The 27,382-nt window shown below is 38.8% G+C and overlaps 1 protein-coding gene across 1 annotated transcript in view; it reads left to right on the plus strand.

Annotated features, from left to right (window-relative positions):
* The window catches only part of RAB3C (RAB3C, member RAS oncogene family), a 126,655-nt gene that overhangs the window by 65,044 nt on the left and 34,229 nt on the right, over positions 1–27,382 (plus strand). The window contains exon 3 of the mRNA XM_074569925.1: positions 1,633–1,751. Coding sequence (XP_074426026.1) covers positions 1,633–1,751 — 119 coding nt within the window. The remainder of the gene's footprint in view (positions 1–1,632; positions 1,752–27,382) is intronic.

Here is a 27,382-nt window from a genome sequence, read left to right on the forward strand (position 1 = left end):
GACAGACTATCTGAGTATCAGAATATGCACAGGTTTAGCGCAAGAGTCTTAATCCCTTAATATTCGGTAATATCACCAGAAAATTTGGGAGCAGTTCTGTTAATGCAGCTATCCAGCCTCCAGACCACAGTTGGTATAGGCTTAGCCAGCTCAGAGTATAAGCACAAAAAGTTAAGGTCTGTCTGGCCTTTCTCACAAAGACATAACCTAACTTCCTGAGAGACCTGTTAGAGTCTAACTTCTACATTAGCTTTCCGTTTTGGGTCACTGGAACTACATCAAAGCAGTAGCAGCTGTAATCCAGAATTATCAGAATCCATATATTTTACCTAAGACCTCGTTTGGTTTCAGTAATTGTCTTGGTTATGTTTTTTATTCTGTAAGTGGTTTCTGATGTATGTAGAACCTCTTTTTTTTACTTTATTAGTTTAGGAGATGAATGATATATCTGTACAGAAGGAGGTTCACTTAATCTACATTTCTGTTGTTCACAAAGCAGTACTACTAGCCCAGGAACCATTTCAGAAAATACACCAAATAAAACTTTGTTTATCACCGGTTATTCTTGTCTCTGTAGGAAGGCAGATTAAATAAATGTGTCTATATTGTAAACTAAACTATTTCTTATCCATGCAAAAAATCTGAAATAATGCAATTAAGTTTCAAAGTTTGTTAAAATTTAGTATGCGCAGATGATCTGTTAGGCAGTAACATGGTTGCACTGAAATGTTATGTATGTCTCATCTAAAGCTTTTAATGTTTAAGATACTAAATAGGTATGCTGGAATGGGAGATAGTTATGTATTTGCTGTATTTTAGCTATTGCTGTTGTCTCACAATCTTAGTACAGTCCAGGGTGGTTATGCTAGACATTGCATATAAATGTAGTAGCACGTAGTCCATGCCCTGAAAAATTTTTAATGGAAATAATTAAGGCAAGCAGGAGGAGAAAGGAAGACTTACATTTCTTACTTTAAAAGCAATTGAATGAGATACAGAGAATGAGGGAGAAAACTGGTTTGAGGTAAGGACCTGATAGCAAACTTTTTTTTTTAATCAGAAATAGTCCTTATTTTAAAAGTACTGCCCTCCAGCTTTTGTCAGCACAGATCTGTATTGGTTCTAAAGTTGACATGAACACCAATGGCTTAAACTCACAAGAACAGAAGCATTAGACGTTGCCTTTTTGGTCAGGATGTTTCTGGACTTCAGGAACCATCTTGATCTTATAATGAAGATCTTCAGGATGCTGTTTTGTCCCAGCATTTTATGCAGGATATCTCTCTGTCAAACTGGGGAGGAGCAGGAGACAAGGTTTTTACCCAACTCTCAGATTGAATGACATGAGTCAGTGAATGCCTTGTGATATATGACCTGGCAGAGGGCCATGCCTTTCTGCGTCTCTCCATTCTCCCCTCATGACAGAATGGATGTGCCTGTCCCATTACGATCCAGTGCAGATTTCTCCTTTTTCCAGTTGTTATCCATTTTTTCCCCCCTTGATTAGTTTTATGAGTAGGATTGCAGGGTTGTACAATAACTGTTGTCAGAGTTGTCTTCTTATTAAAAAAAAAAAATTATCATTTTTCAATTTATTTGCAACATGTAAATTTTTTTTTGTTATTGTTTCAGGACACAGCAGGTCAGGAGAGATACAGAACAATTACTACAGCTTACTACCGGGGTGCAATGGGCTTCATTTTAATGTATGACATCACAAATGAGGAATCTTTCAATGCTGTGCAGGACTGGTAAGTAAAACTTGCAACTGATATTTAAATAGCACAGAGAATATTTTATATCATTCACCTGCTGTGACAGCGTAAATTATTTTGGCAAACGTATTTCCAAATACAGTGCCCAAGCATTCACATACCCAAATACACAGTGAGTGGGGTTTTTTTTGGAAATAAAATTAATACTTTAAAATGTATTGCATATAATTCACTGTAACCATTGTGTTTTCTGTGATTTTGGTGAATGTGTGTTATTCATACTACTAAAATCAGCAATGTGGCAGTGTGGAGAGTAATTGTTAAGATACCAGAAAATCTTTCTGTATTTCATAGAAAAAAATGAGATAACATGTGTAGGGGCTCTCTTCCAATTTAATTTTTTATCATGTTGCTTGTAACTATAGCTGGTTATACATTATGCTGTCATTCTTGTCCCTCAAGAGTAAAAACAATGAGCAAACTTCATTTGAATAGCAGAACCAAAAAACGGCTTGTACTCATATTATCTTGTATTACGCGAATGTCAAGATGTGTCCATAAAAGTGTATCATTTCAATCAGCTATGGGTCAGTCAGGATCCAAACAATCTAAGGCTTTTTTACGTAAAGCTGACCTAAAAGGAAAGCTAGAGTTAATCTCAGTGATCTCTTCCTTTACAAGTTATTTTAATATCGGAGAGCCTCCTAGCAGTGCTCTCAGTGATATGAATAGCATTTGTCTTGTATGCTCCACATGCTCTCTTCCATGCTGTTCCCATGGTAGAACTGTGTATGAGAGAGGATTTTTTTCAGAGTTTGTGTGATTTGTTCAGTATATTCCTTTGCCTTTTTTTTTTTTTTAATATTTATTTTAAGTTACGCACTACTGTGTACTTCTTTCAGGACAGGCAAGGTCAGAAACATGTTTCACACTTGAAGTAAAAGGCAATGATGCTGTGATGCCTGTTTCTAATGGGAATTGTTGCCCAGCCTCAGAATCCCTGAGAAAGAAAAACTTTTTCACACTCTTCTACTTATTATTGTGGTAGTAAGTGTCACTGAACCCATGGACCACCTTCCCTGTATACACCTGGAGTTTTTCTTGGACTGTGTATGCTGAGCCTGATCATTCACAACTCTGAAAATAAGAACTGAGAACCTTAGGTTGATTCTGCTCTACAACAAATGGGGTCTTGTGTTGCCTAACATTTCCTGTGTAAATGCTAGGGAGGTAGTCACTCACACTCCTCCAGGGGAAAGGGACAACTCCAGAATGGGTCCCACCTTATCCTCTCTGTCAGTTATCTATATGACTCCACACTGAATTGCTCTTATGAGCACCTTTTGTCATTTACTAGAGAATTGGTAAGATTACATGAGTAGTATAGACCAGACAACTAGCTTTTGGACAATTGAACGTATCTGAGGGGAGTCTCTGCTTGATACTCAAAGAGGAAGACACCTTTGCTCACCGTGACTTGTTACGCCAAAGGGATGTTCTGCCCATTCTATACAGCATGGTGCTGGAGGCATCGTGCTGAGTGCTTGGTGTTACACATTTGTGAGTACTGCTCAGTTCAACAGCGTGAGACACAATCTCCTACCTAACAGGAGGTAGCTGAAAGTGTTATTCATAGATGCTGCAGCAGAAATAGGGAATCAAGGAGTACACGCAGCCTTCCAACTGAACCTGCAGCTGTGGCTGCCAACACCACTGCTTCCTGTGCATGCCAGCTGAAGCACTTTTCTTGCTTTGCCTCAGCTGCTGTTGGGCTGAGCAACAATCAGCTGTCCATGGGCTGATTCTATTCAAGCACTGGGTTAACTGGGTGATAATAGCTGTCCAGGAGCAGCTGTATTCTGCAGATCTCAGTGCCCCATCTCTGGGCAAACCAGATGGCATGCCGTGTATTATCTAGCTTCCTCCAACACAAAGGTTTCTTTATAGCAAGTGCAAATATGAGTACTTATTATTAATTTTCCCACCTGTTTGTTTTCCAGCCTCCTAGATCTAATATGGTTGGCGCTCTTTGTCTCCTGGTGAAAAGTAACTTGGCTACATACCAATTAAAAAAAAAGGCTCTGTAAAGTGAAACAAGAAAATGTGTAAAAGCTATGGAGTTCTTAAATAGGTTTTTGAAATATTTTTTCCCTCATTTTTATCTAGAAGCTGTACAAGCAGTTGGTAGCTACTACAGAAATTTGGTGGACAGGAGGGATTGTGATATTACGTGCCGAGAGCTACTGAGCAGTCATCTGCATGATGAAAGGGCTGGCAGAGAGGCAGAGTGCCTCACTTGTGAGGATAAGACATAGATTTGCTTGTTATTTTTATTTTTAATTTTGTAAGCCCAGTTGCTGCCCTGCTGCTCTTCCTCTGTTTTATTCAGATAATAATTGATTTTTATTAGTCCATGCTCCAATTTTGATTGTAATTACAAAACTACAGCTTGCTCCTGAACGTGAGAGTAGTTAAAGAAAACTTGCAATTACCAATACTGCGAAAAAGCACGTATGGCTATGTGCGTGTGTCTGTGCATTTGTGAAAGATATGGGGGGAGGAAGCAGGAGCTTTTAAGCCTTTGTGGGGTTTAAAATGCTTTTCTCTGTGATAAATATGCCTCTGAAGGCAGCGGTGTCATTTTGTATATGTGCACAATATGCCAAATCCAAGCTCAAATCACATCGGCTTCAAGGCTTGATCTAGAAACTGCACTGCAGTCAGGACAATGAATCTACAGGTGCCTTTTAGATTTGGATAAAGGAGTTTGGTTTAAAATGTGTTGGGATGATTCTTTAAAAGCAGTTAGTTTGAAGCAGTTGTGCTCATATTGAAAGGTATTTTTTTCAGTCTAAGGTCTGGCTGACATTTCTCCTTTACGGCAACCGATGGATAGTCATATTTCTAGGTGCCATGCCTGGGTCACCATGAATCTATTCAGCTGTGAGAAATTCTATATCTAATTTGACTGTTAACATTTTACATTAAAAAAAAAATCAATATCTGTAATTTTATCTAAACCTATTTGCATCAATATATGTAACAGTTTAGTAGACAAGCATTTGTCCACCACTCTGTGAGACTGAGAAAGGGTTTTCTCTAAAAGCTTAGCTAAATCACTTGAAGGTCCAATAAATTTCAACCATATTGCAGACACTTCAGGAAACGTTCATATCTTACCTTCCTTAATTAAAATAAAAAAAGGTAACAATTGCAAATGACACCAAAAACAAAACTTGTATCCTAAATAGAGTGGGGTTTTTGAGATTCAAAAACTTTTGGCATGAGAAGTCTTGAATTGTGACTTCTGATAGTTCTGCTGTATGTACACCCAGTGATGTATTTATGTTCAGTCTCATCCAGAGGGTGAAGCTGAGAATACACTACCAGTGCTCAAGTCCTAAAACTGTTCACTCACTTCAGAATTGCTGCCTTCAAGGGTATGTTGAACTAACCTGCGTTCTCTGTGTTCTCTGTGTTTCACACATACTTCAACAGATGCTGCTTAAATGACCCTAGCTTGGCAGACGGTTCACACTGACCTACAAAATTGACAAGTCCTTAATAGTTTTTTACCATTTGGTCATTTTTTGTATCATCTATCGTCTATCAACTTTATCAGCAGTTAGTGTAAATGTTTAAAAACCTTGATAAAATAATTGAAGAGTATTTCGCTTCAATTTCAGGTCAGTCTCTGAATGTGTTTCCTCTGAAGTGTCAGGAGTCACAGCACTGAACAGTATTCTCCTTTGCAGATACAGATTTTCAGGAGTTCACAAGGACTAACAGTTTCTGGTTTTATTCAGGGAGAATGGATGTGTGCTGAAAATCTGGCTGCTAGCAGAAACAGCAAATCAAACATGCTTTGACTCAGCATATCTCCTATGGAGCTCTGCCCAGATTTTGAAGCTGCCCTTTCCAGGAGGCTTTTTTCTTCAGGAGAGCAGCTAATGCTGCAAGTGCGAAGCGTGTATCTTACGGTAGCTGGGTGCATGTTGGTCAGTGGCTGCATTATTCCTCTCTTATACTACCACCTGTGGCATTTAAGTTTGTTAGCCTTCTCCATCATTATGTTTCTCTAGAAGCTGTTACGCCCCCTTTCCTCTTAGTGGTTTAGTCCGCATAAGTTGTTAGCTTTGTGGCAGTGGTACCTTATGGTAGAAAGGAGAGGGTGAAGGGTTTGTAATATCTTTCCAAGTGCCTTCAACTCAGTATGTTGAGTTCTATAGAAGTGACAGGAAAATAAATGCCTCTGAGTTGAAGTTAAACCTGTTTTTATAAATACAACCTTTCTAAACTTATGATGACTGCATTGGAGTCAAAGAGTTATTTATACTCAGGATATTTCTAATGCAGTGTCTCCAGCTAGGTCAGAAACAGCAGGAACTTAAACCATGATCTAAAAGCCTGAAGTTTTATATTCTAGGTTAAAACCCTAGACTTGAAAGTTTGCTAAGTCTGAAGACTAGGCAGAGAGAACGTTGTGTATAGTTGTTTACACTCACTTTAAGTTGCACCTCTGCACCTGAAAACACTGTTCCAACTTCAAGTGTTTATCTGGAAATATCTTTATCTTTGTCTGGTGACTGCTGAAGGCACTGCTGTAGAGGGCTTTCTTGTGCGGGAATTCAAAATTTGAGAATTCCACATTGCTGAAGTCTCAGATTCAGGGATGCTTCCTGAGGAGGTACAGAAGACTGAAGGAACAGCTTTGAATTATTTAAGTTTTCAGACTATCTGTGTTTTGTAAGCCTGTCAAGGCCTACAGAATCAGTTCTTCCTGCATTTTTGGCTGAGGCCTATGGGAGCAGGGAGGACAGCATCCTAGTAACTTTGATTGCCCTCACTCTTTAAAAAATAAAGTATTTCTCAAAAATAGTAAGATGTATATTTTTTAGTGTCCCCATTGGAAAGGACTATGGTTACACATCTTCTTAAGAACGAAAGATGCTTCTCTTTCCTCTTTTTCTCTTGCTTTTTTTCTCTGGTGTCATTTAAACAGCTCCCACTCATCAGTCTGCTCAAGCTGATCATCACCTTTGAGAAGGAATCATGTGGCAGAAGGTACATAAGCTGCCTATTTTATGAAGGAAACAGAGGCTTAGGGCACAGAAGACAATTTGTGATTTTAAGAACTCTATTGTGCTGTGTTTACTCCTGGATTTCCATAGGAACTATTTTAAGAATTTACAACTAATCAATATGGTTGTAATGGCGTGAAAATTAAGTTAATTTCAAATTAAAGCCAACAGGATGAAATACTGATTATGTGTCCTTCGTCTGTGCCCGTAACACATGGGAGATGGTTATCGGGAATTGTGTCTGTGAAAAGACAATAGAAATGAAACAGTAGCCATCAGGTAAGACCAGAGCAGATACTGAGATGTGCAACATGAGTTCATCCATTAAATGAAATGTGGGTTTTTTCCTATAGTATACATGGCTTGAATTAAATTCTTCAAAGTATCAGTTGAGATTGTTTTGAAGCAGAACCTTAAAGAGTGACTATGCTACCATCAATTCAAGATAACACTCAGAATTAAGGCTTTGAAAATATAAGCATTCACTACAACATGGCATTTGGCAACTGGACTTACTCGATATGCCAGTACCAGTTGTCATTCTGGACAGCATTGTGGAAAAAATTGTTCCATTTCTTTAAGCTATTAGCTTTTTCTTTCCTTTTAGCACCTCAAGTGAACTAAGTTAGCAGCTATGGCTACAATGCACTAGAAATTGTTTTTTCTGTGTTCTGTCATGTCTCTTTTGTAATAAGAGACATGATGGCATTTTCTGAATTGTCATTAAGAGAAAAAATAAAATTGGAAAATACATTAGCATCTTAATGGGCAAATATAAGAAATCCTCAAAGCAAATTAAGCCCATTAAGTTAATGTCAGCGCTGCCTCACGCACTTCTAAAGGGCATATGTTCTAAAGGGTACCTTCTTTTGCTTCCACCTCTAAAATTTCAGTCTAATGTTCATGCTCACCACATGCTTGATTTACAGGCAGTCTATTTTAATTTTACCTCTCAATATTGAACTTAGTTCTATCATTTAAGAAAAATCCATTATTTGCTGCATATCAGGGAACAAACGTGGAAAGTGCTTCTAGGCAAATTTAGCCTCCATCTGTCTTTGCCAAAACATATGACGTGACATGCAGCACAATTTGTGGGCTCCTGCTGCCGAGCACGAGGGCAAGCTACGTGTGCCATTCCCCGCGCCTGTCCTCAGGAGCGACGTCCTGTGAAGCTCTGTCCAGACGCGAGCTGCATCGTGTCCACTGGTGATCCGCACACAAACTCAGAGTCTGCCATGCAGCTGACAGCAACCTCCACACACCAATGCGTCTTAGAACCGTCTGGAAAAATATTCAGATGGAGCATGCTGATATTAAATGTATTAACTTGGGCTTGATGTGGACAGAGATTAAACAGATGCCTGTTTTTTTGACATAGTTACGGTTTTCAGCCAAGCAGGTGCAAGAAGTTGCACATTGGTGGGTGGTTTCGTGTCCTTCTCCTATTTAAAATGAAAGAATGAAATGATAATATTGTACAAATTTTATTCTGTGAAAAGAAGAGGGTGAAATTTAAGATGAATATTTTGAAGGAATCACAGTTTGGTATTTTTTTTCATCTATGTCTAAGTCTTTCTTCTGCACAATGGATGAACATAAGGGGAAAGGAAACAGGTATTCTTTACAGACTTAAATATAGGAAGCAAAAACATGTTTTACAATTTGAAATATTGTTAGTGGTTGTAATCACATTAAATTTACAGTTTCCCCTTTTACTCTTCACTATTGGAAACAGACTTTTGTTAAGCACAAAATGACACTAAAATTCTTTTCACTTTTTTTCACTTTTTATTCCTGTAAGAACTAAGGCCAGTGGCAAATTAGGTATTTTTTCTAAAAAAAAATATTTTTTCTCACTCAAAATAGTATCAAGACATTTATCAAAAAGTTATTATTGGTTGAATAAATATGTTTTAAAGTATTTAAACAAAACTCTGTATTCCGGGTCAGTTTATTTAACCATTTTTCACCCATTGTTTGGTATGGAATTCCTGATGTAGTAAATTGCATATGGAAAACTTAATTCTCTGAGATGACATCTTTTCCCTGAAAAGTCTGTCATCAAACTTTGTCTCACAAATGCTAAACTGGTGCAAGCTCGAACCACCTACATGCTTTCCAGTTTCACAGACACACTCCAAAGTCTTCCACAATGTTTCTCCCAGGATACCTAAAAAAAAAAAAAGAGTATCCTTGTATTTCAAACTCAAGGGTGGGGCATATCTGTAGAGATTTGAGGAGGAAAAAAAACAAGTTTGGTTTATGCTTTTAATTACAGGTTTTAATAATTTTCAGCAGATCATTCTTAACGCTCATGACAGACCAAGAAAAAATATTAAATGTCCTCAAAATGATTCATTTCTTGCTTGAAGTTTTGCCAGAAACTAATGTATTAGCCTCTCTTGTCACCGACATTGCCAAATACATAGCTTTAGGTTTGCCTGGAAAACTCTCAGTGACAAAAAAAGAACATATCCCTGTTTTGTTTTTTGTTTGTTTGTTTTTTTAAAGGCTCTTCCTGATAACATATCTTATGTTAGGCTTACGCAGCACAGTAGCCCAGACAGCATTGCTTTGATGAAGATATTTTCTTAACTTCTTCTTTCTACTAAAACCTGATATGCATATTACACATGGAAATTTATGCAAATCCTTATCTGAGTGTTTTTTGTCTTAAAAATAGTAAACCTTTTATTTAAAAGTTCAGACTTCATCATAAAATGTTCTCAGTAGGTTTACTGCCAAAAAATAAACGATTCAGGCATTGTAGCTGTTAATCAGGAAAGACAGCTGTTAAGTTTTCATGACATTTTTCATTCTTTCCTATTTTTATGCCCTTAAACCATAGAAAAAACACACTTGTGGAACTGAAGATATCCTGTGGTTCTTGGTCCTATTGACCCTTCCTTTCTTTCATTTTCCTGTGGGACTAAGCACTTCTGCAGAAGGTCCTGCACCCCACTTGAACCTCCTTCACTATAGATTTGCCATCTTCTTAGGTACTAGGCAGACACTTTGTATCAGGGTGTTCATCCAACTGTCCTCAGCTGCATCAAACCACATTAATGCTGCCAAGTGGGGGGTATAATAAGAAAAGGGAATAAATACTGCCTGGATAGAATTCTCTTAGGTTGCTCCATGTCTTTCTTTTCCCTCAAATCTGACATCAAGCAGCACAGACGTGAAGTCGTTGATAGCAATCACTCACACCAGTCTTGCTCACTGGTGGCTGAGTGGAGCTCCCCAGTGGAGCTGATCTCAGTAACATGCTTCAGGAATTCACCGGCAGGATAGACACCCTTGACTTCCACTGGACCTAACTGGCCCAGTGAGTGGCTTAAATAACTGCCCTTTTTTATTTTTTTCTTTCAGCTCACATGGTAGTTGATTAGGACTGCTGTTGGCCATAACTAGACGTGACTTATTGCAGGATCATGGATTGCAGCCTTTCTGTTAACACCAGTTGCAAACTGGTAACTACATCATGAGCGTGACTGCACCTCTTCTACAGACCCCACTCCTACAGATAAGGGCTGCGGATAATTAATCTGGGGATTAATTTCTTCTCTTCTTGCCACAACTGGGCAGTGGTAAGGAAGGCTGTATCACTCCTTTTCTAGGCCCATTTTCCTCACTCATAAAAATGTGTCAGTCCAGTCTTACATGAAACCACTAAAGTCTTTCATTTGGGAAAACATGACAAACCAGCAAATTGTGCCTGGCTACTATCTACATCTGGCAAGAAGAGAGGTATGGCTTAACTCTCCCTATACTTCAGTTCTAATTCCCAGGAGTGTATGTGACACAATTATCCCCTAGTTTGTGAGTTTCTGCCCATTGCTTTTTATGATCACACAGCAATAAACGGAACATACATACCTATTTTGCAGTCGGCTATCTCTCGGCTAGGAACTGAGCTGAACATCAATAATTAATAGCAATAGTACAGATGTGGCAGTGTGAACATAAACTCACTTTGTTGGACTAGAAATTTCACAGTGGAGTTTCATGGCACGGCTGATGAGGCAATATAGATAGTCAGCCATTCAGAGAATGCTTGTTATCTAATGCAGTGTCTTCTGTTCTGTACCAGATCCTGCCCTTCAGATATGGTCACTGAGAGTTACACTGAGGTAGACGAAAGAAAACCAGATGATCAGATTAACATCTAAATGCTGCCGTGCTGAACAGCTATCCATTAATTAGACTATGCTAAGATACTCTTAATTAGATTGTCAGTTTTGTCTGCTTTTTCCTGGACTGTATGATAACGCTTTTATTTTTCAATAAGTTAAAGTGGAAAATGGCTCTTAGAGATCAGTGGTGAGCTGCTGGAGCTTATTAGGAAGATAAACAAACTTAAGCATGGTAATATAACCATATGCTAAAGGAGGTATATGAAAGACTGATTCCAATATTTAGTCTAGTCTGTCTCTATTTTATAGAGAGACACAGACAGTAGCAAAATAAACAAAACCTGTCATGTTATCATCAGCTCACAATATTTATTTTTGTTAGTAATAAATGTCATAAAATCTTGTGGCAATGATAGTTTTTATTGGCTGAACCATAACTAATATACTCTTTGTCTTCCTGTAACCGTGAATGTTGACAAAGTTACATTATTGCTTAGCATTCCCAAATGAAAGCTCTGCTTCCAGCCAGCAACACGTGAGTCTTATCAGTGACTCAGTAATGTCCCTAAACAGTTCCCACTCCCAGCTCAAGTTGCAGAAGGTGTACTTTTCTCCATACTCTAATACTCTAAATCTCTTATTCTTAACTTCAGAGGAATATCATGACCCCTGCACCAAACTGAAACCTTGAGATTTGCTGAAGGAGCCGTTCCTTTGGGGGATTTCAGATTTGCAGTTATCTTCTGTGGATTGGGATATATGTCAGTAGCGCTAAAGGCTCTATTTTCATTCAGGCAGCCTGGAGGATATTCCTTCAAAAAGTCAACAAAACCAAGACCACCTGAGTCGGCAGCAAAGCAGTGTACAGCCTTGTGGGCAGTCTGAAGAAGTTTAACTGAGTTCCCTCTCTCTCATTACCTTCCTCACCTCTGCTCCCGTCATCCGCTTCCTTTATCCTGCTAGGAGATTCACGCTTTTGATTCCTCCTTTCTGATTTCAACATGGCTTGTTTAGAATGTCAAGCATTGACAGTTTTAAAAGGATGATAGGTATGTGAGATACAGGCTGTACGTGTGTGAATACAACAAGTTTTAGTGGAATTCAGCCCTCTGATCAAGCAGGAAAACTGCTGTCAGCGTCCTTAGATTGAAACTCAAACTGCAAAGTGACATGGCAATTTGACCCAGTGGTAGCGGTTATTTTCAAAGTATAACTTAATGCTATTTAGGTCTGGCCTAATGAAGTAACCTTTAGGGTGTCTTTCATCAGAATATTGCAAGGCCTTGACCATTAAAAAAAGTGAATGCTTAATAACACGTTTTAAATCTTAAAAAAAAAAAAAAAAAGTCTAGTTTTGTCTGTCCCATTTGTTGTTTGACCTACTGCCAAGAAGTTGTGGATGCCCCCTCCCTGGAAGTGTTCAAGGCCAGGCTGGATGGGGCTTTGAGCAGCCTGGTCTAGTGGGAGGTGTCCCTGCCCATGGCAGGGGGGTTGGAACTAGATGATCTTTAAGGTCCCTTTCAACACAAACCATTCTGTGATTTTAAATCCACACAAGGAACATCAGGGCATGAACAATGTAACTTTTGAAAATTTCAGTTTCAGGGAAGTCATGAACAGTGACTTAAAACAGATCTTAAAACTATTATGTTGGTAGATTCCTGCTGGCCTCCAGAGCAAATTGCATGGTACTTGAAGATCTGCGTATTTCAGCTTCTTAGGAAGCTCAGGACACAAATATTTTCTGAACAGAACCTATCAGGCTGTAAAAGCATTACAAACTAGCTCTGATTGTTACAAAAAATCTGAAGCTACAGCCTTAAGAAGGAATTTACATCAGGAAATCTATTTTTATCATATGCAGGTGTGACCAACACGCCCTGCTCACAGCCCCTGGTAATATGGTTAGCATAACTAATGCCATTTTGTAAGGCAAAGGCCATTCTCTGTGACCGAGCTGGTCACATCTTTGTTCCCTTTCCCCTAATTATCATGCTGTGATACCAAGAAGACAAACCACACGGATTTCTTCTTCCACTTTCTACTGACCTCAAGGTCCCTGAGTGCCAGGCCAGTTACTTCCTTCCTCACCAGCCTTGAAAGTCCCAGGCACCTGCCAACCAGGTGATGATGACCCTGTCACAGGACAGGGAAGCATAACAGCACCCAGAGCACTGTCTATAAAATTAAGCGCTTAAAAATCCTAAGTGGGGAACCTGGAAAGGAGCTGCTGCTGGACAGTGAGACACGGGACCCCCAATGGCCAGGGACCCCGCCACCACCATCTGCGTCCTCCAAGGGCTGAATGAGTGGCTTATTCTCTTTTATATGATTCTTGTGTCTAGATTATGATTGCTATATTGATACAGCAAACCATCTCTTAAGATCTGAACAAGTCTGCAGAGGGTTTAAGTGATTAGAAATCATAAGTTAAGGTCTAAGTGATTAGAAATCATACATTAAATTAAGTTAAGGTCTAAGGGATTAGAAATCATAAGTTGTAATATAAATTCTGTATTACGGTACTCAGATTTTACTACATTGATTCTGCATGTGGAAATCCTGTGCCATTCTAATCACAAATTCTGTGCTATACTAATCATAAAATTCTGTTAAGAAAATAAAGCTTTGATTGTAACTATGGTTTAGTGCTGTCACCATTCTGCCAAGGACCCCTAAAAGAACCCGTCTGTCCCCTTAGTGTCAGGTGACAGCACGTTAAAGACAAATAGACGTTTCGGAATTTCTAGCTTTATGAATATACAGTTATTGTAAAATAAGGTAAAAGAAGGCAAAATACAAGCTGGGGGATGAAGGGATTGAGAGCAGCCCTGCCAAGGAGTTGGGGGTGTTAGTGGATGAAAAGCTGGACATGAGCCAACAATGTGTGCTGCAGCCCAGAAAGCCAACTGCATCCTGGGCTGCATCAAAAGAAGCATGACCAGCAGGTCAAGGGAGGTGATTCTGCCCTTCTATTCTGCTCTGGTGAGACCCCACCTGGAGTACTGCATCCAGCTCTGGGGCACCCAACATAAGAAGGATATGGACTTGCTCGAGCGAATCCAGAGAGCCACAAAAATGATCGGAGGGGGACAGAGCACCTCCCCTATGAAGACAGGCTGAGAGAGTTGGGGTTGTTCAGCCTGGAGAAGAGAAGGCTCCAGGGAGACCTTATTGCAGCCTTCCAGTACTTAACGGGGGCTTATAAGAAAGACGGCGACAAACATTTTTGCAGGGCCTGTAGCAATAGGAAAAGGGGTAATGGATCTAAACTAAAAGAAGGTAGATTTAGACTAGATATAAGGAAGAATTTTTGTACTCTGAGGGTGGTGAAACGCTGGCACAGGTTGCCCGGAGATGTGGTAGATGCCCCATCCCCAGAAACATTCAAGGTCGGGTTGGCTGGGGCTCTGAGCAATCTGATGTAGTTGAAGATGTCCCTGTTCATTGCAGGGGTTGGACTAGATGACCTTTAAAGGTCCCTTCCAACCCACACTATTCTGTGATTCTATGAAAATATATTATTAATCCAAGTTAGACGTTCTACTTCTACCCAGTGCTCTCTCATGTTTCCCACAATACAAGCGGCATTAGGACCCTTCTCTTTCTGAAGTATAAGTAGGACAGGAAAGCCTGTCTTCTATTTGGGCCAAGGTTTTGTGTGTTAAATAGGCTTTAATGGAAAACATACCTCAGTAGCACCTAATTTCCCCGGACATTGTGTGATACCTTTGCAGGTCTAGCAGTGAAAACAGTGAGCCTTGGAGGCCACAAGCAGCTTATAAAATTCTGCAGAGGGACCAGAAAAGGGACTGTCTTTCTGCTTTAATCCTCCTCTGTGCTGGCCACCAAACAACTGAGGACCATCTCAGTGTCTGAATATGTTGCGGTTGCCTTTGCTGTATAATGCAATGCTGTCCAGAAAGATGGAAGCTGGCTGTGATGCCCCAGCAAGATTCTGAGATAACACTGTTTCCAATACTTACGATAATTTGCTCCACCCAAACTTGGATATCACTATGCAGTGCTTAATTCATGCAGTATAGACTTTAAATACAAATTATTCCTGCAAAGCCATTGCAGTTCTCCCCGTGACACAACCCAGCATACATAGTCTCAGCAATTTGTGGATGTTCATTGTAAGGGGTCAGACAGTGACAGCTCAATGTTCACGTTGACAAGCATTTCATCTATACGTCAGCACTTCAGCAGAAGATTGTGAACTATGGTTACAGTGGAGTTGGGAAGAGGAGATTGGAAGGCACTGGGTTTGTGCGTAACTCCTGGGAACACTGAGCAAAGTGTGGATAAGCAGATGCTGCTACATATCAGGTCAGCTCTAACTCTGCCAGGGACAATAGGGACCTCCCTCCATCCTTTCCTCTTTGTTGCTACCATTGGGATTTTAAAAGAGGCAGCTAAAATTTAGTTCACACGTGAAATCATGATAAGACTTGTAGCTGTCCAGTGTTCCCAGCAGGGAAGGCTTTCATAAGCTCTCCGCTCCCCTCTACTTGTAGCAAACATGCTCTGCCATGAGCTCACATCATAAGAGGAAGGGGAAGAATAAACCAACCTATTTTATCTTGAATTGTCTCCTGTCACTTGCACTGTAAATCTCTATTTACAGTGCTTTGTTCACAGCAAGTGAAAAGAAAGTGTTATATCAATTAAAAAACAATTGATAGGGAATGGCTCCCTCGGAAAACCATAATACTGACAAAACTGATTTCAGGCCCAGTTTGACAGAGACAAATCTGCGTGATGCCCCAGTTTTTCCATATCTACATTTTAAACTGTGCCTTTCAGCCGTACACTGAACAGCAAAACTAGCATCTGTCATGTGAGGTGCTTGTTTTTCCTTTTGTTCCTTGAGGGCAAAACTCTGTAGGAAATCCATATTAATTGAACATACGAAATTTGCACTTAGCTACATGTATGCATTAGCAGAGGCAAAGTGTACTAAAGGAAGCAAAAATAAAGAAAAAACACAAAATAAATTCTGTTTCAAAACAGTTCTGAAGAAAGAACAGGACCCCAGCAGTTTGTGCTGTTAGTCAGTGAGAGGAGCCTGTGTATTACAGCTCCCCTGCTACAAACAAGGAGATAACAGAACTGAATGTTACAGCCTCCGGGAGAAAAGAAGAGAACAAAATATGAACAAGACAGAAAGTATGGGGTGCGAACCTTCCTTTGATGTAATATTTAATATCAGTCCTTTCAGTTTTGGTTGCTGGGGAAGGATCGGCAAACACATCATTAAGACCCAGTGACAAGTCACCCACAGGAAACCTGCATCTGCAATTAAAAAAAAAAAAAAAAAGAGAGGAAATAAATTAAAACTACATGTGCATAAGCTGCGGAAAATTTGAGAGAATTAATAAATGCCAATTTTGTATTATATTTTTAGATGCACAAATTGAGATTAGCCATTTTAGCCTCTCTCCTTGTTTAGTACAGCTTTTATAATCTATGTTTTTTCTGAGCTTTAAACCACAAATACTCAACACTTCACATAGCAGTTAAAGTTATATTTCTAAGCAGATTTAAAGACATTTCCTTCATAGAGCAAGGAAAATCAATATTGGTAGTTCATCTTAAATACAAAGGCTTATTCATTTTTTATAATCTTCACGGAGTTTTATTGTCTGTATGTGTATTTATGTGAGTAGATTACTGAAAATACAAAAATAACCAAGAATGATCAGGAAATATTGCCTCTAGCTGAAAATTCATACAATATCTGTTAAGAGAGATTTATATTCTGAAAGTCATGGGAGTTTAAAATGACTTTTCAGTCTCCATGGAGACTCCTCTGGGTTAGTTACTGCAGTCAAAGCTTAGATATATAAACAAAAGCATGGGTATGACGGCTGGAGGGGAAATCTGGGTTTATCTGAGGTTGTTAAAGGGGTTTTCATACTGTCTACCACAGTAAAACAGTCTTCAGGATCGAACATGTTACTAAGAAAAGAAAACCTAACGTTTTCCTCACATTTAAGTTAAGGGTTTAAACTTTAAATATTTATTTACGTGTCTTCATTTTTGTCCTCCCAAAGGAGAGAACTTCCAGGGCTTATAGTTCCATATAAATTGGGATACATTACAAGTTCTTTTATAAGACTATCTAAACTGCAAGCCTTGAGCTAAAGCTTAATTTGTTTTAATTCCAGTTCTATACTTAAGTACTTCTCTTTCCCAATAAAGTCACACAAGGAAAATCCAGTCAGAGCTCAGAAGAGCTGTCCTGCCAGCTTAATGAGGAATGTCCCAAGAGGCAGACAGGAACTGTACAAGGAGGTGACAAAACTGCAGCTCTCTTTAAAGAGACCAAAAGTGCTGTGCCACGCAGCAAACAGGGCAGGAGTGCAGACAGAGCGAGTGAGCGAGCAATCTGAGGCCCTGTCTCCTTTTTGGAGAGGATGGTGAAATGTCAAATGGATGGAAAGGACATTTTTAAAGAAGGGATCTGAAAAAAAAAAAAAATACGTCCACGAAGTCAGCCAAGGAGAAGCAAAGGTGTTTGTCAAGAGTGGTAGTTATGTTGGAAAGTAGATATATTCCTAGTAGAGAAGGGCGGGAAGGCGGTCAGACACCCTTCAGAGCTTTACTCAAGTCATCTTCTGCAGTAGGCGAAGGGCAGCAGCTCTTGCTGAGGGACAGAGTCCTCGTGGCAGGAGCCGGGGTCACGGGGCTGCAGGAGTTATCGCAGGCACCCGCGGGAACCAGAAAATGCCACTAATCAGAGGAAGCTGAGCGAGGGCTGGGCAATGAGGCAGCATGGGTCATCCCCCACAGCTCGAGCACCTGTCTTCAGACTGTGACTGGGATGGCGCAGGAAGGCTCACACACCAGTATCACTGGGGAACTGCTGCTGGAAGCTTGTCTTTATTTGGTATTTCTGCTATTGATCTTTATTTAATTCGTACATCCCCTCATGCTGATTTCTCTCCCTGGTCCCCATTGCAGCTCTTTAAGAATCATTTCTCACTACTCTGTGGCTATCTTCCAGACCCTCTAGCCTATTGACATCTTCATTCTCGTTGGTGTTCTTATTTTTTCACTTGAGTCCAGAACACCAGCATCTTCTTGAGACCCCTCTTCCAAAAATGGGGTTTATCCACTCTTCACATAACAGGTGAAAGGCTTCATGGGAAGGGATAAAGGACGAAGGGAGAAGGCTTTTGCTAGGAATACAGAGAACGCTGCAGACTGAGAGCACTTCATAAAGAAGAAGGGGTTTTGTAAAATATATTTAAACAAGTCTCAGAATGGTTCTCTTTTCACTTACGGTGTGCCCGACCCTACTCGTGGACACATACATATTGCTGGAAAGTCTCTGAAGGAACTGTCTTGAATTTCAGTTTGATTTTATGTAACAAACTGCTGAAGCTGTCTTTCCTGACAGCAAAGATTATCTTGAGAACAGTGCAGCAAAAAAACAAACAAGAATGTTTCGTTATTGATCTGGTAAATTCATAGCATAAAGCTGAAACTGATAATGACAGTCCTTTCTCCACAAAATCACTTCCTGAGCACTAAAGGGTTAGAATGTGCTTTCAAAGCACACTCAGCTTAAAACAGCAGAGAACTGTGCTATCCAAAAAGTAGCGCTGGGGTGGCTCAGAAAAGGTGGTTGTCCCCACTTGTATGGGCAGCACCCTGCCATGAGAACACAGCTCTTCTCCCTGAGCGTGGCTGGTAACCCACACTGCTTTCTGAAGGAAGAATTTCAAGTATGAGAGTTCATCCCACGAGTTACAGAAAGGTGATGAAAATAAAGGCTTACGTTAAATTACTGGGTATATTAAGGCAGTTCATATTTGCATGAGGTGTGCACAGTGAGGACAGCTGGACACTGTCTGACATGCTCCTCTGTCCTGTCATCATATACAGTGGAAGTGCTTAAGTTTGCTTTTGTGGATTCCAGACTAAAGCTGCCTCATGTGCAGCTTATTCCCCAGGCATGGACAGATGTGGCTAGACTCTGTCAGTGCCCAGCCAGTCAGACAGAACTGGGGGAGCATTTTGAAGTATAAAGTTGCACCGTATGTGCGTGTTGGATTAAAATGTTACTGTAGAATCCCACAGATTGCGTGGGTCCCTGTCACAGCTTTGTTATATGCAAGTGGGTTTTGCCTTTGTAAAGGTGAAGGTCTTCTAGTGTGCAGCACTCTGACTGAAATACAGTATATTGAAACCAGTCTCTAGATTTCATTTTCTTTAATAAAGATGTTGGAGGAAATGAATAAAAATTAAGCTTTACAAGTGCAAAACCTGTCAAGGCAAATTATAATGTAGGTTCATTCTTATTTAGTAGAATGCTTGAATCGTTAGCTGTCTTATTCCATGATGTATGTACGCATCTGATTTTTTCTATATTTCCTAGGGTTATTCACCCTGTTAATAGTGCTTTTTTGTAGTAGCGTCAACACTGATTGCTCCTAGACTTGGACTGGCTTGGACTAAAGAACTATTTCAATTTTGAAAAAAAAGGATCTTCTCCTAGTAGTAGAAGTCACAAGGAGGTGAATGGCATCATAAAGTAACTATTATTTTTTATTTTGAATACATTTAAGTTGTTTTTATTAGGGATCACTGATATGACTATTAATTAAAAACTCCAGAAAATGCAGCACTGCTTTCTTATGTGGTAAGATTTGAACAAAAAACCAAACTCAATACATTCTGCATGAGAATTGTAAGGAGGGAAATGCTCATAAACACAAGTGTTTGGATTCACTTTTAAGCATTGCTAAGTCAATCCATCAATACAGATTTCATTACCTTATTTTTATGGTATTGCTTTTTGGAGTTTTTTTGTTTATCCTGAAGCACTGTCATACTTTCCTGGGTATATTTAATTGAAAACTATTGATTCATTACATTGGTTGCTCTCCTTTTTGTTTTTCCCTTTGTCACAGCCATGGCCAATTTCATACACATAAGAACCTGCTGCAGAGAGAACTCAAGTCCTCCACTCTATCTAAAAATGAGATTCTAAATGTCTTTTGCTTTCTTATTTTCAGCTATAGCTAAGGCCATCAAGGATGAAATCAGCAAATCCTTCATAATTATGTGCCTGGGAAATATGAATGCTTGGAGTATTGCTTATTTAATATTCACCAGTTAATTAGCATTTTTAGCATTTCTCTTGATTACCATTTACTCGGTTTTTTGTTGTTTTTTTTTTTTTTAAATGAATTTTGCATTCGTAAAAAGAACCGAGGAAAATAAGGGAGCGGAAAGAGAGAATTTCTGTAAAGAATATATACATATCTTATCATGGAATACATGGGTCCTTCTAAGCCTTGGCAGTGAAGTCCGTTGGGAATGTCTTTCAGTTTTGCTTAGGATTTAGACAGGGGGGAAAGATGCAAAAGGTATGAAGAAAATGAGATGGAATCTTTTCTGTTAAACCAGGGGACTAATTATATTGTTGTGTTTTTCTGCTTGTTCTCTGTGCACATAAGGGTGTAAACTAGAATATTTGGGGAGGATGTAGATTATTTCTGTGGGCTTTTGCTTTTGGAGAGACGACTCTACAATAAAGAAGAAAAAAAGCATGGGTGCAAAATGAAAGGCCCAAAATAAATGGCTATAAGAAAGGGAGAGTTAAGAGTGTGAGTAGCGAGAACCGTGCTTAAGAAGGATTGGAAAATGTTAAGAATCACTTCACTTTTTTGAGGAAAGAGAATTGAAAAATAGAATGATTCTGATGGTCTTTCATCAGGTCAGCAGCATTGGCTGCACTCATTCTGGCCATTTTCCATTTTGGGAAACTCCCCATGTCTTCACTGACAGCTGATGAGTGGTGCACATTTTGTGCTTGCTCACTGTGATGTGAAAGAGCAGCGTTGCTCAGCCTCCGGGCCAAGGGCCATTTAAAGCCAGGGCAAGCTGTTGTATTTAAAAGCCGCAGGAATCTGTCTGCTCAGCCAGGGAACATGCCAGGGCTGTCCAAGCTTCCTGGAGCACAGGCAACCTTGGTGTTGTCAGTAGAGCTTTAGACCTCCATGGGATGGTGTTCAAGAATACCAACCTGTCAAGTTTTAAGCAAATTGCAGACAAATTCTAAGACAAAATGTCATGTTCACAGTAAAAATATGTCAAGATGTATCAGTCCTGACATATACAAAACTGTGGAGATGAAAAATGAAAATAAAATAAACTCGTGCTGAGCTTGTTTCTTCTTCTAGACATTTATTGCTTTGCTCAGTGTGTTAATTTATTGCAGCAGGTAATTCATAATAGCCATTTATTTAAACACAATACCATGTAATGGTGTCTCTGTAATTTAGTGAGTAAGTGGCAAATATAGTATAAACTAGAAACGTAACAAACGCCAGTCTGTTGAGGCCCTGGGTTTTTAAGTATCTAAAAAAACTTCACCCAGTGTGTTGCTTCTCGTGGTGATTAAAAGGACATTCCCACTGTGTTCCTTGAGCAAATTAAGGCTTAAAATAAGTTGTTTATATATCAGCCTTAATATTGTGTAATTATTTTGGCTATACCTCACACAAATTATACATCCAGACTGCTTTATTGTTATTTTCAAATATGTATGACTGTTAAAGGAGAACTTGGGAGGTCTACTAGTAGAATACCATTTTTCAATATTCGGAATTGAAGAAATAGTTGGGTTTCAGCTCTTCAGCTTAAGCAACTGTGCTGTTGATGATCAGACTGTCCAATATCAGTTTTTCCGCATACATTTCAACCTGATTTTTGATGTTGCCGAGCTATGACCAGAAACAGAAAAAAAAGATCTAGGGAAGAATGGAGTCACAAACGTGAAACTATTAATTTATAAAAGATTTCTGCTTTAGGTAAAATGCAATCTGTGATGATACACCATTGACAGATATCCTAGGAAGGAAGGTGTTAATCCTCAACTAGGCAGGGTTAGTTAGAATAATGGAAGGATATGAGAATGAGGTCTGTAAAATATATTACTTGTATGTCAATACATAACAGGAAAAGCAGACAACTGGACATGGGTGGCATTACTAACTGTGAAGAGATTGTAGCCTAATTGTTGACACTTTGTATGAAAGATTTTTATGATGGATTTTTAAACTCTATTGTAAGAGTGTCAATAATTACCTGATCTGAACACAGTATACACTGAAGAAGGACCTAGGAATAAATGCTGTGATAATAATTTTCAGCTATGCTCTGTCAGATACGTGCCTAGCATTTTAAAGACAAGTATGTCCCTGTATACAGGCAGGGAGCGTATTCTATCTGACCTGCAGCTGGCTACATTATTGGGCTGGGCAAGCCCTATTTCTCCAGCCAAAGTATTACAAAATATTTCAGTCAGTCCGAGAATCTTCTCTCTTATCTCCAAAAGAATATTATTACCAAAGTAAGAACTGGGGGAAAGATACCAGAGTGAAGAAAATATTTTGTTTCTCGTAAAACCGGTGAGACTTTGTGGTGAAAGGGACTGTGTGGCTTGCAAAGAACTCCATTTTTGTTTGTTTCCAGAGGTTGGTACCTTTACACCTTTTTTTTTTTTGGTATTTTAAGTGTTTCAGACCTTTACCAAGGACCGTGAGGGCAAATAATTTCCCCCAGAAAAATAGGAGTTTTATGACAAATTTTAAAAGAAATAAAATCTTGCATTTGGAATGCTGCAAACATATTACCTTTAATATATTTCCTTGCAAGAAACATACCCTACCACAAACAAATCCATCTGTTCTCCCTGGAAATGACTAAAAAAATTGGTGACTTCAGAAAATATAATCTATAATAGGACCTTAAGAATGGCTTAAGAATCACATTATCACTTAGGTATAATGATGTGAACTAACTGTACATTAGAAATGCAGCCCAATCCTATTTTCACAGTGTTGCTTTATGCAGTTCCCAATTATTTTATTCCTTCATCAGGTTCAGTTGAATTTCATTTGGTGAGTTTTTGGCTTTCCTTTCTTTCTGCTCATTCCTCAGCTTGGGCTTTCCATGATGCCTAGGAACAGAGTGTAAATTCACCCAAAATAGTTCAGACGAGATGATAATTGGTATATGCACTAGGCAACACTGACTGCTTCTGGGATTTGTTGTCACGTCTCTGTGTGAAGCTGCGTTGCACTGTATCACTTAGGCATCCAGATTACCTAGGAGGATCCCTAAATTAGTAACGCATGGTGCTGAACACATGCTCTCCATCTGTGTTTGTGTGTGTACATCATCCCTACATTAATGATCCTTTCTGTTTTCAGTTTCCTATACCCTTAAGTTTAGTAGGATATGATGAGAAAGGTAGATTGATTTAGTCACAGTTAACCTTCTGTTGTAATGCACTGCATTAAAGGTCTTATCAGAACAGAGTGCCAGTTGCAATGGGCTTCATGCAAAAATGACATGCAAAATGTCAGTTCTGACAAAAACAAAACAAACCTTTGGAAGGCAAAATAATGCTAAATATCTGGTGGAACCTTATCTCAGGTTTGCAGGTTCTATAATAGGATGTGTAGTGGCTTCTTTCCATAAACAATTGTTTGCCTGTATTCATTAAGTAGTTATAGTAAAGATGACAACACGTTGGCCAAAATATTTTTAAGTGTTCACAAGTACTTCAAATACTTGGAAACAAATTCTTGTCAAGGATATTATCACATCCTTCTACACTTTAGTTTTTCTGTGCTCAACTATCTTTCTCACTTCAAAAGCTTAGAAGTCTAGAGGAACAAAGTAATGCATATATGCAGTACTGATACAGCAGTACAAATACTCAGTGTTGATAGGAAGACCTTTTTGTATGAACTCTGCAAAAAATTCCACCTTAAATCCATACACAGCAGTTGGAAATAGGTCAACACTGAGCATCTTGTTGTTTGATGAAAGAATTCAAACCTGTTTCCAAGGTAACCAATCCCATCCTCTATAAATCTCTGCTGTGCTTCCACCTGTTTTGTGAAACTGAATGCTTTTTTCATTTCCTGAGATATAGTTTGAACTTTAACACACACATGTACACACACACCACATGCTGCTTTCTTTCCACTGTGACAAAGGAGACAACAAAAGTAAATAGGAGCTGGTTAATATTTAAACAGTTCATGCAGGTGTCTCAGTAGCACATTTTTAGAGGCATTGTGACTGGTGCCAAGCAGCACTTGAACAAATAGCTCTTACAGGAAAGGCAGATTAATTTTGGATGAATTCCTGGGTACCTGGATGTCAGGTCACAGTAGTCTCCTTTGTTCTCTGCTCTCTGCACAGGCTAGGAAGGATACTGTATTTTATAGAGTAATGAGGATGTGTCAATAGAGGCAAAGGATATTCAATGATACCATTTAATGCATAAATTGCCATCTCCTCTATTGCATCAGGTAACTGCTCCACATGTCTGATAATAGCATGTAAAGGCAGAACACTTACTTTAGAGAGGTTGCTTTGCACATTCGACACGCTTCTACACACATTAAAATATTTTCTGTAAAAAGGTCTGAAAGATCTTTTATTTTTTTTCTTAAAATAATTTTTTCTATTGAGACAGTAAGCCTTTGAGAGGGTTGGAACACAAAATGTATGGCAGGAGAGCACTGAAGAGTACAGAGTGGAGGGAAGTAATGAAAAAAAGCTGTGCAAAAATATCTTCTTTTATCTGGAAAAAAGCATGGACACGTTACTTAATTAATTCTTTATGAATGTTGCTGGTATTTTATGGAAAGCATGTCCAATTATAATTAATTTTGGTTTTGGTTTCTTTAAATATTGACCATACAGACAATTTAGAATTTCCTAAATGGGTCTCAGAGTAAAATAAAGCAATTGCTGCTGGGATGGAAACTGCTCCTGCTCTGATGCAATAGGAGATGTATCAAATCCATAGCTCACTTTTAACAGAGGACTTAATAACAATATAAAACGTGATCTTCTGTATAACAATCCAATAGTAATGTTCTAGATCTGCTAATCTATTAATCATACAATTCACTAGTGTTAATCAAAGAATGTCCAGCTGCCTTTAACTCACTCATAATATACTTCCCTGCAGTCTGATATGCACTTTCTGTTTAGCTTCTAAAAATTTAATTCATTTTCTGAAAAGCGACCAATTGTATCACTCAGATAGATCAGCTTAATAAAAGCTATTACCTGTGGCAGACAGTGTCTCAGATAAATGAAACAGGTGATTGACCAGATAAAATTCTGCCAATGCCTCCTTCTTCACCTATATACGAGTGAATAGAGTGCTGTTCAGATAGCCATGCCTTACATTTAATTTGTAACACCAAGGATCATCTTAAACTTCAGTTTGAGAGAGTGTTGTAATTAGTCTTCTATTGACAGGATTAGAAGAAAGAGGCCACTGTCATGAGTAAAATTCAAGGCCTGTGATTCCTTTGGGTAACTCTAGTGCAGGTGACTTTCAGAAGCATTTACGTCTGTAATGGAAGTTCTGCAGAGTCTCAGTGCAGGGTGCATAGTTCAAGGAGAAGCAGTGAAATGGATTCTTGTTTCTTTTATGAAAGTCGTGAGTGTTTCTCTCACTGCCTGTCCTGGTAAATGTCTTATAACAATCAGCATAAAACACATCATAGGTCATTTCTGCCTACATCATCAGGAAAGCAAAATGCATCCTTAGTGCATGGGCATATTTATTTTTAAAATATTTATTTTACAGTATCCCATAATTCAAGTTGTGGATATAGCAGTATCCTGTTTAGGTCTTGGTTAATAGCCTTTTACATTTTGGTCACAAGAAAAGACCTATTAATTGCGTTATTTTAAAAACTGATTATTATCTTGATCATACAGAAGTCGCTGTACCTGTGCTTCATGTTCAGTAAATACCTACATTGGGAGAGTTTTGGAGCTTGTCAGTAAATGTTTGTCTTGGTAGTTTCTCCGGTCACTGCTGGATTTTTTTTTTTTTACTTTCGATCTCTATATTTCTAGTCCAAAGTTAATTTTCTCTCTTTCTTCATATATCTTTTCTCTACCCCTTCATCTTCAGTCTCTTAAAAGTCTGCTTGCTTTCTTTATGTGTTGCATATCAATCAATGCTCATTTGTCTTTGACCCTTCAGATCTGTGTAAAAAGTTGCAAATGTTGAGTAGAATGAATAATCCTTGTTCTTTATAACACCTCTTAATTCTGCCAAGAGTCAGATTTGTCTTGTCACTGTGCTACCCATACGCAGTTTTTGGTTGATGAAGTCTCAGACTCATTTTCTTTAGAAACACCATCTAGTCAGTTATTTCAAAGCTCATATTTATGCATTTGCTCTCTTCTCCCAGAAGGTAGCACTTTGCACTTGTCTGTATTAAATTTAATCTCATTGATTCCAGATTGCGCCATCAATCTATCAAGACCACTTAGAATTCTGATCCCGTTCTCTGAAGCACTTGCAAATATTTCCCTCCAGCTTGGTGTCTTCAGATTTGATCAGTGTCTTCCTTGTTCTGTCATCCGAGTCATTAATACAGCAGCAAATAGAAATGCGTTGACGAACCATGTTCAGAGTGCCTTTCTAGCTTGGCAGTGAGTCATTCACAAGTAATCTGAGGGCAGATTTTATTTTTGTTCAGTTTCTCTTCCACATATTTCCTTTGCTGCTGTATAGAAAATTTCTGCTACATGTTATCGTTCCTGTTATCTTTCTAAAATCAAGAGGAATCTCCTTGATTTTCTTACCTGTACCTGCCTGGTTAGTTAGCCCGTCAATGAAGGCAACCAAATTGGTGACATTCTTTGTTACTGACATAGCAATGTCAGTAACACATCTATGTCTTATGAACTTTTTGTACCCAAGGACCCAGGAAAATGTTCTGGTGTTAGTTATTTCTAGGCATTAGACAGGCTTATTGGTCTGTAATTCCTCAGCCTCTGCTTTTAACTTTTTTTCTTTTAATGTATTCTAAGCTTTCCTGTATTTAATTTCTTGGGACTTACATCACAAGTACTCAGAGATAATCGCTAAAAGTTTAGAGAAGACTTCAACAGTTCCCTTAATGCCTTAGGAAGCATCAGGCTCTGCTGACATAAATATGTCTAAATTTCCTGAATATTCATTAACATCTTTGCTAGTTTGGCATGCATTTGTCTCCTGTTATTAAACTCGCATTATGCATGAAAACCAATCTTTATTTTAAAAATTGAATAAGGTATTGAGTACAGCCTATCCAACACTTGGACTTTGTTGGGCCATCATAACTCTTCACTTCTCATTCAGCAGGTCTGTATTTCCCCTTATTTCCAGCTTATTTCTAATGCATACATAGAAGTTTTTATTTTAATTTTGTTATCTTTATATCCCCCCTAAATTGTGTGAGACATAACTCTTTCTCCTTCTAAGAATCAGATTCCTACCGAACGAGAAGTATTCAGGTAGGTACTCATACTTTCATTCCATGGAAAACATCTTTCTGCTTATCACCAATTACTTGAAGTCATTTCTGCAAATGCAGTTTCTGTGCGGATATAT

The sequence above is a fragment of the Larus michahellis genome, chromosome Z (genome assembly GCF_964199755.1).
Source record: "Larus michahellis chromosome Z, bLarMic1.1, whole genome shotgun sequence".
Classification (NCBI taxonomy): Eukaryota; Metazoa; Chordata; class Aves; order Charadriiformes; family Laridae; genus Larus; species Larus michahellis.